At 39.2% G+C, this 9,510-nt stretch overlaps 1 protein-coding gene across 2 annotated transcripts; it reads right to left on the bottom strand.

Annotated features, from left to right (window-relative positions):
- Nucleotides 1-470: 470 nt before the first annotated feature.
- On the bottom strand, nucleotides 471-4,557 carry LOC119361937. 2 transcript variants are annotated; one of them, XM_037627110.1, is made up of 3 exons: nucleotides 4,147-4,557; nucleotides 1,527-1,877; nucleotides 471-1,372 (listed from the first exon to the last, which is right to left on the bottom strand). In XM_037627110.1, the coding sequence occupies exons 1-3, from the start codon at nucleotides 4,276-4,278 to the stop codon at nucleotides 737-739; spliced, it is 1,119 nt and encodes a 372-aa protein (XP_037483007.1). In that variant the 5' UTR covers nucleotides 4,279-4,557; the 3' UTR covers nucleotides 471-736. The 2 variants fall into 2 exon arrangements, with proteins under 2 accessions (XP_037483007.1, XP_037483008.1); XM_037627111.1 differs by lacking the exon at nucleotides 4,147-4,557 and adding an exon at nucleotides 2,687-2,743.
- Nucleotides 4,558-9,510: the final 4,953 nt, after the last annotated feature.

The raw sequence follows: 9,510 nt of genomic DNA, 5'->3' as shown, positions 1-9,510 counted from the left end.
TGGAAGGGCAGCCCTCCCGTGTTTTGTTACAAATAATCATGGCCTGCAGGAAAAAGAGCTCAGTTGCTGAAGAGATACACTTGAAAAAGAAGCTACAAGCTTCACTAAATAAGTCAACATCAGTGTTTAGGGTATGTTTGGATTGTGCCCCATCTAGCCCTACAAAATTATTGGCATGGCCAACTTGAAGGCAAGACCAAAAAATTGGCAGGTTATGGCTGTTTGGTTTGTAGCCCATAGCACTTGCCAACTTTTTGGCAAAACCATTGGCCAGCGTTTGGTTTGAAGCCAAATATTTGGCAACCTTGATTGGACTGTGTTTGGTTTGGTTCCAAAATGCATGCCAGCCAAAAAGTGATCAGCATCAGACACTACCTCACATATATCACATGACATTAATACAAATTTTCAATTTAGAAGCACACAGAGAGACAAACTGTAAGCATGCATTTCATAAATTGACAATGACATGGTTCAACTAATACATTAGATAACTCATATTGTTCGATACATCAGATTAATCATCAAGGAGGCTAAATAAAATTCACATAGTAACCAAGTCTTTACCAGACCAAGTAAGTCATACTAGTCAGACTAGCACCAAGTCTGCTCCATATAAACAAAATATGATGCACCCAGCCTGCTCTATATAGACAAAATATGCATGATGTATGTTACCCATGCTCCTAGCGGTAAACAAAAGGAAGCCGCAATCTCTATCTAGTCATGTGGCCATTCAGTGAGCAGTTGCAGATCCACCATTGCCACCATCTTCTTGAAACCGAGGCTCGAAGAAGCTAAGGACCCACTGTCCAAGAATTGTTTCATCAGCATAGTTGAGGTAACTACGAAAGATATCTTGATCTGGCTTGGATAGATATGCTACAATCTCAAGTTTATCCTTAGCTGGTATGGTAAGGGCATTTATCCGCTTCCAAAGGTTTGCATATGGATCTGTAGGTGGCATTGGTTGCACAGAAACAATAGGAGATGCAAGAGAGTCAGCTAGCTTCTTGATACTGGCTGCCATATCATCATTAGATATCTTGCCCTTCTTGTTTGCTTTCCCCTTAGTTGGCTTCTTGGAAGGTGAAGATGACACGTGCTTGCGCTTCTTGTTTAAAGAATTGCCTTCCAAGTCAACTTTAGGACTATGACGATTAATAGTGTCAGAGTCAGCTTCATCACTGTCAACTGGAATTAGATTGGCCTCAAGTTCCCTCACTTCCTCGCTGTCATCACTATCATCATCCACATTGACAGTGGTTTGGTCAGTTGCAAGCGAGCCATCAGCATGGGACTGGTCAGAGAATAACTCTTGCAATTGATTAAAAAACCTGATGGGTCTAGTAAGATAATTGACTGCAGTTTTCTGCACATAAGGTAAAGAAAAAGATGGTAAAATACTAAGCAATCACAATAAAGGACAATGAATAGGAAGCACATATATGGACAATAGCAGCCTATCCACCTATTTTCATATTAGACTATGATAGAAGCAAGAGAACACAGTAATACAAACTTACACTTAGGTTTTGTTTTTCTGACTCAGAAAGTGTGAATGTGAAATTAATCCTGTCAAAGCCGTTGCCACTATTGGCCATGGCGCGACGCACCCAGCCCCACTTCTCCTTGCATGACCGGTAGTGTCGGTCCACTTGGGTTTGAGTGACACCAAGAGAAAACTTGCCATTCAAAGCATCAGCATAGTGCAAGTGGTGCTGTTTCTTGAACTTGAAAGTTGCAGGTTTGTCCTTACGAAGCTCAATGTACCAATCAAGCATAAACCTTGTCGCCTCGTCAGTCCAGGTTATGTACTTCTCACGAGGATTTGACTCCTCCTCGGTCTTTATAGTGAGCTTTTGCTTCCCCATGACCTGCAGATAGGTCACCAACACAAACCATTTAAAGTGATTAAACAAATGCACTAGAAGCATAGTCCCGACCAGCATACAAACACCCATCTTCAGCAACACTTGAAGCTTACATACTAAAATAAGTCAGACAATCTTACAATGATAAAATAAGTTGCATAAATTCATCAAAATCAAAACACTACATCCTTCAATTGTTCCCTCACATGAAAATACATCAAAGATACACTACAAGCTTCGACATCTGTAGCTTCAAAATCAAAACACTACATCCTTCAATTGTCACTTGCACTCTCTCTATCTGCCCACATCTGTTGAGCTAATAAATCACGCTTGGCAGCCCACTCACGTATGTCAGCCTCTTCATCACGAACCCGTCCACTACTCCTTGGGAGGTTGGCATACCATGTCGCCTCATCCACAACATATTCATCTGGACCATTTTCTAATATCCAATTGTGCAAAGCACAACAAGCAACTACCACCTTAATCTGAGATTTTAAAGGTATGAAGGGCCTCTGAGTAAGAATCTTGAAGCGACTCTTAAGAGCCCCAAATGCTCGTTCAACTGTGGTCCTAAAGTGATGAATGACGGTGATTGAATAATTCTTTTTCAGTAGTTGGTTCATGGGGTCCAGCAAATTCATTTAGGTGGTAACGAACACCACGATAAGGAGGCAATATCCCCGGCCATGCAGCATACCCGGCATCAGCCAAGAAAAATTTCCCTACAACCATGTTGCACTAATGGTGAGCTGAGGTCAAGTTGGAACGCCACAATGACAAACATGTATGTTAAGTTGTATATGTACCTTCAGGTATTTTCAGACCTGTTGGACGTGAGAGGGCATCTTTTAGCACAAGAGAATCATGGACAGAGCCCTCCCAACCAGCTAGAACATATGTGAACCGAAGGTCGAAGTCAACAACTGCTAGCACATTTTGGGAGGGATATGACTTGCGGCCCCTAAATTTGTCCACCATGTGAGCAGGAACACAAGCCTTAACATGAGTGCCATCTAGTGCCCCTATGCATCCCTACGAATATGAAAAAGGGAAGTTCATGTCAAGCTTGGGCTAGGCCGATCTTGTATAATCAGTAAAAAAATCTATGGTCTAAGGATTACCTCAAAGTACGGGTAGAATCTGTTCGGGATGCTAGTGATTTTTGTGTGTGTGTCCGTCGATCTAATATAAATTAGATCACGTGCTAACTCCCCCATCGCACGCAGGACAATATTGAAATATCTGCTCACTGTTTCACTAGATCGCCAGAACCAAAATCCAACAGATGAATTTGTGTGATGCTGACCGACCATGTATAGGAACATTGCAACTTGTTCCTCTACCGAAACATGAAATGTGTCACTTAACAACTCCTTCTGCCTAAGCCTGTTACATAGCTTGTAAAATACAGCTCGAGTCATCCTTAATTGCTTGATGCATGTTGCATCCGATGTGTCAAAGAGCCTAATTAGTACATTAGTTCTGTAGATGTCTCTCTGAACTAATGGACCATACTTCCTGCCTTTACCTCTAAATTTTCTACCATCTCTGCTTCTATACCAGAGGGCCAAGAGTACAACAATAACACAGAGAGTTCTCCGCTTCAACATGTTGTAATAATAATATCTTTGTTGATCCATGTCCATCTGGGTCAATATGAAATGTACAAAAATATGAATGAGCTAACTTGGTACATTATTACAAATGATTACTTGCTAAAAGATACATGCTAGAAAGCAAACCTGCTTCTAACCAGTACCAAGGATGCACAACTTGTAAAAAAAATACAACTTGATGGACAAAAAATCGAAGCATGTCTCAGTAGTTAACTATGTATATCCAACTTCAAAAAATCCACCTTAATGTTCTAAAAATAGAGACCATACATATGGCACAAAAAGGGAAGAACAGACCATACTACTTTCAGAACCATACCAGGTTAATTAACTAATTAACATCATTATTCTCATGTGATTTGACTTGCGTCAAATAAAGAACATGGATCACCCACAAAAAAAACAAAGAATATGGATGAGAGTCTCATATGTTTTTACTTGTAGCAAACCAACAACATGCACGGGAGTCCCATTCCAATTTTACTTCCAGCAAACAGGGAAGAGGATTCAGCAAGCAATTCTCAGATCTAGCAAGTAGTACCTCCATACAATACATACATCCATAAGGGGATGATGGGGATTTGAGCTCACAAATCAGACCATAGAAAAGGGGATCGGAGTAGTGTTGGATGGGGATTTCAGTGGCTGACCTTGGAGCGTAGCTTGACTGGGAGAGGAGGGCGAGAGGTGGAGCAGCGTCGCCGGCCGCCGGCCGCCGGAGAAGCTGGCACCGACGCAGAATGCGGCCGCCCGGTGATTGGATCGAGAGCGCTTCTGTGCATGGAGATAAGAAGAGAGATGGGGAAAGTGGCGAACAGGTGGGGAAAAATCAATCGTGCCTTTTATATCACGGTGGCTGGCTCGCGCCAGATTTGGCAGCCAATATTTTGGCGGCTGATTTCCGCGCCGCTGTTTCGCCCGCGAGTTGGCGAAAACGGTACGCGGGCGCGCCCAAGTCGACGATGGCGAGCCAAAAATGGTACCAGACCAAACGCTAGCGAAATATCGTGGGCGTGACCAATTTTTTGGTAAGGCTAGTGTTGGTCACCATCCAAACAGCCCCTTAGTTGTTGAGCAAGGATAGTCTAAAAAAACTATTCAGAAGCATTTTGAGAAATTTCTTTTCTTCTTCTTTAATTTGCCTGGTTCATTAATCCTCTTGTATAATGGGACGTTTCACCTTACATTCAGTATCTAACTAAACTAAAAATTAAACATTGGCTGCTGGATATATGTCAGATTACGTGCACATATGGTGTTTTCTTTTGATATTTCTCTGCCAGGAAATTAGGTGTTGTCAAGGAAATAATCTTCTTGTCAACAATTCCATTTTTTTAATATTCGCTTTACATAACTTTGTTAAGAATTGGAGCAAAATTTAGAGCTGAATTGATGTTTCAGGGCTACTATCTTATAGATATAGTACAATCAATTGGCTGGCTACTATGTGATGTTCTACTTGGTTTGAGGAGCTATCTGGTTATCTCTGTACAAGCATGCTTATATCCTGAATGAATGTGATGTTACATTGAGTCGCTCATTGATTGTTGTATTTTAGTTTTTTAGCTATTAAGATAGCCATTCAATTACATTAACCTTTGCAGGTGCCAGAACCTGAAATGGCGAAATATACTTTTATCTAGTTAGATTTTATTATTACTGCATAGTAAAATGAATTGTAGCCTAAAGATTGTCTGCCTTCATAAGAAAGAAATACTTCTTAAAATGATCATATGGTGCAGTCCCAGCCTGCGTTTTGACGGCCTGTCTCAAAACTGTAGCCTCGTATGGCCCAAGGTGAGCTAAATGCTGAATCCACCGAACCTTTTCATAGTATAGGTTGTGTAGTGTTTTTCATCTATGTTTTTGTGAGCTAAACGATGTTAGTGTTTTATAGTTCACTTGCAATTCTTTTTGAAAATCCAAGTTCCCTCATCATATTTGAGCAGTCAAGGTAAATCCAACATGGAATTTTTGAGTTTTTTATTCTTAGTATGTGATGCAGTAGTCACTACGAAGATATAATTCATGCCAGCCATGTAAAAGCAGAAGAATCCTATTTATTGAATTTGTACTTTCCAATAGTCTGCTTCACTCACTACCAAGATTTAACTTATGTTTTGGCATACTCTTGAAACGAGCATTAATACTTGAGATTTAATGTACTCTATATGTCCTATTGTGGCATGCTACTCACTCTACAAATTTAGATCTGAATATTTAGTATCTATCTTACTATTTAGTCTTGGTGGGAAGTGAGCCACCTGCACTAGAAAAATTAGAATGTAGCACATGCAAATACTATGAAAAATACTTTCATACTTAACACATTTGTTCTAGAGCTGATTGAATCGCTACCTTGTCTAATGTGACTCAGAAATATATTACTGTTAATGTAGTTTTTTTGTGTGGACTATACCATTAATGTAGTTGGTAAACTTATAATGTGATCTTGCTTTCCTTATGTTTCCAACCCTTCTTATCATTGTCAGTTTAGGATTTGTAAGTTTAACATGGTTATTTCGCTTGTAGGCTTTTGATGTCGTGGATGGTAAATGAGCAAAACATACCAACTCATTATGTCCCAGTTTTAAGGCATCCCTGTTTAGTGACTCCATCTTGATTCAGCTGGCTACAACACTTGATCTGGCTAGATGTCCACTAGATTGTGGCTGCAGTGTGAATTGTTTTCTTTCTTTTTTGGGTGTGAATTCATGCGTGGTTTGATGGTATGCCATCTTCTCTGGACACAATAGCTAATAGCCCATGGAAACAAAGCCAAGTGGTCAGTGGAAGTACTATCTTGGAAGAAACAGATGAATCTGTATATTCTTCCATCTTCTTGATGTAAAGCATCATGATTTTTTTACAATTGTCAAGTATCATGATAAAAATGAATTCTTACATTTACTCATGCCAAGACATCGGTCGTCTTAATTAAAGTACAAATGCATTATGTGTTCAGGAACATGTACATAAGAAATACGAGAATTTCTACCTTTGTTGAAGATTCTACATAAAATAATTGCGTTGATAAAGTTCATTATTATACTGCGTGTTACTGATATTCTTTTTACGTGAGCTCTCAAATTCTCACAACGGGTCTCAATCTTTTTCATGTTGGCTGGTTCAATTTGTGGTTTAACGCAAGTCCTGTTTTTCTTCCGCTGGTTACCATTTTCTTACACGAGCAGCAAATATCCCTTCATGGGTGGTTGTCATTGGGACTCCTAATTTTCTTAGGTTGGCCAGCAATTTGCTGAACTCGAGGCACGCACGCACAGGCTAGCATGGAATTTCTTTTTTTACATCGCTCATGCATGTTTTCTTACGGTGTCACAAAATGCACGCGAAGCGCGGTTGGTAATGTAGTAATTTTACGTTGCATGCAAGGATTCCTTACTTCGGTGCAAATAGCTGGTTAGGTGGGGGCACGGTGAGCACTGTTGTAATCTTACGTTGCATGCAAGTTTTCTTACTCCGGCGCATGGGGCTCCTACGTTGCATGCAAGTTTTCTTACTCCGGCGCATGGGGCTGGTTAGACGTGCGCACGGGGATGGCTGGGGTGAAGAATAAGTATTCTTCACCCCGGGTGACGAATAGCGCAACCATATATATATATATATATATATGTGTGTGTGTGTGTGTGTGTGTGTGTGTGTGTGTGTGTGTGTGTGTGTGTGTGTGTGTGTCTAAAATCATTGTCGCCTTCTTTATTGTCCTTCTTTGGGAGAATAGTAATCAGCGGTGAATTAATACTCCGAAGAGTGACTTCGCCATGATAAATGTCCACAATTGACATTCCAACATGCTTTAATGAAAGCCTCACAAAAGATATCAATTTTCTCTTTCTTAAAAGGCCCTTCCAAGCAATAGATATCTTCACATCCTTGAATTATGGATAAAAAGAAAGAGCATATTAGTAGGTTGAAAACCACCCGTCCTTTCTTTGAATGCCCTCAAAATAATTGCAGCTTTAATCTGATGATCATCTTGAATTTGTCCTTGTTTAGAGAGGACATGTGATTCTCTCTATGTTTGATTGTGGGCCAAATCGCCAACCCTTTCCTAAGCCTTCCTAATTTTCCAGTAAGAACCTCATTTGAACCAGTGGCACAAACGAAGAATCATATTGAAGATGTTGGACATACGGATGACCTTTACAGTCTGAATGACATGAGGAATGTGAACATAGATAGGCCTAACCAAGATAATTGCCACTGTATCTGGATAATTTAGTTTTCTTGGCAATTATTTTCATAATGTAATATATATTTTCCGGATGTTTGGAATATGCTAGGAGTGAAGTTTAGGAGTATTCAAACATACCCAGGTACAGGAGAAGATGCATATGTTATGTGAAGCTCTGATATGAAACTTAGGATGCGTCACAATGTGTAGTTTTATATTAGAAGAGAAACATTGGAAATCCATATTACTAGGGCATAACTAGTATTTTGTTTGTACACTTCAAAATAGATATGTAATATTTCTTCCTTGAACAATTTTTTTCTTAATATTTCTTGCTGTAAATGCAAAGATAGAGAGAAAATGCTACACCCTCAAATCCAAATTAATTGTCGCCGATTGAGTACAACGTTAGATATAACTATAGATCCATGATGAATATGAAACCCGGGTGTAGTTCCACCCCCATCTAGCACAATTTTTCCATTTTTATTTCTTGAAAAAATAACTGAACTTTAACTTTGCAAGTCAAAAATACATTCAAACCACAATATATAAAAAAAATCGGAAATGTTTTCTTGCAAAATAAATACTCAAACTGATATGGCTTATTCAGAAAGGTCTCATTTAATATATTTTATGAGATGCACCAAAAAATCAAAAATATTTTCTGCACATTGCAGTCTAAAGGTTTTGTTCAAGATCAAATTCTGAAGATTATAGATTATGTTGCTTGACAGTAGCTGAAATGAGAGGTTTCTATGTAGTGAGGATAGTGAGATAGCACACAAATCTTGATTTGAAGCTGGATAATACACATCGAGGGTTGTACATACACCATGTTTCTTTTTGCAAATAATATACCAGGGTTTAGAAAGTCCACTCCGAAATGAATGTCGATGAGGAGGAAATGGCGTCATCAAGAATATCTTGGTAGGAGCAATAGCTTCGTACGTCCGAGCTAGGACTACTAGGGGTAGTAGACGATCGTTGTGGCTACAAGGACCTGGACTGCGATTAGCAAAAGAAAATGGCCGATTGTAATTTATCCATTGTACCATACAAATTGAGCTATTAGGTTAATGGTATTGTACTTCTCCCTCTACAGTACTAAGAGTACCCGAAAAACTATCTTCTGATAGTATTCAAGTTTTTATTCGTGGGATTTTGAGATGTGTTTGGAGTATTTTAAAGTACCCAAGTAGAGCAGAAGATACATATCCATGCTGCTTGCTGCTTGCTGCAGATGTGTGTCTAAAGTTTAGGGTCTGTGAAGCTGTTCGCGACACATGTGGATATCAAGTTTAGGATGGTTTATAGTGTGTACCTATACGTTAGAAAATACAGATTTGAACTCTATATTAATGGTCATAATCACTGTTATTTCCTTGTACATTCACAATATTTTTGTAATATATATTTTGCTGTAAATATTAAAATAGTGAGCAAATGATGGCTTTGAAATACAGTTATAGATCCATGATGAACATGAAAATATTCTACATCACATGTGGCGTAAAGAAACAATACTTTGTCAAATAAAGAAGAGAAAAAGATGGGTGGTTTGACCTTTTGATATCAGTCCTCTCTAACTAGGGTCGGGACTAACTCTCTCCTCCAAATTTGTGTCTTGTAGCTAATAAAGGTGGGATAGAGTCGAGAGCTGGAGGTGGAGAGGTAGACAAAACTTTGACTGGAGTGAAACAACTACACATGAACATAGAGATGCATTCTATATCTCTGTAAAGTTTCATGATAAAATATGCCTTGGTGTGATCTGCACAAAAAATAATGGATTTTTACAATGAATAGTGCATGTGCTAGA

The sequence above is a fragment of the Triticum dicoccoides genome, chromosome 2B, assembly GCF_002162155.2.
Source record: "Triticum dicoccoides isolate Atlit2015 ecotype Zavitan chromosome 2B, WEW_v2.0, whole genome shotgun sequence".
Classification (NCBI taxonomy): Eukaryota; Viridiplantae; Streptophyta; class Magnoliopsida; order Poales; family Poaceae; genus Triticum; species Triticum dicoccoides.
This window is presented reverse-complemented; position numbering and strand designations above follow the sequence as displayed.

Coding starts and splice junctions, on each gene's coding strand:
- LOC119361937 (XM_037627110.1), bottom strand. CDS start 4,278: ATGCACAGAAGCGCTCTCGATCCAATCACCGGGCGGCCGCATTCTGCG. Junction 1,878..4,146: donor CAGTCAAGCTACGCTCCAAG/GTCAGCCACTGA, acceptor ACCTATCTGCAG/GTCATGGGGAAGCAAAAGCT. Junction 1,373..1,526: donor CAGAAAAACAAAACCTAAGT/GTAAGTTTGTAT, acceptor CCTTATGTGCAG/AAAACTGCAGTCAATTATCT.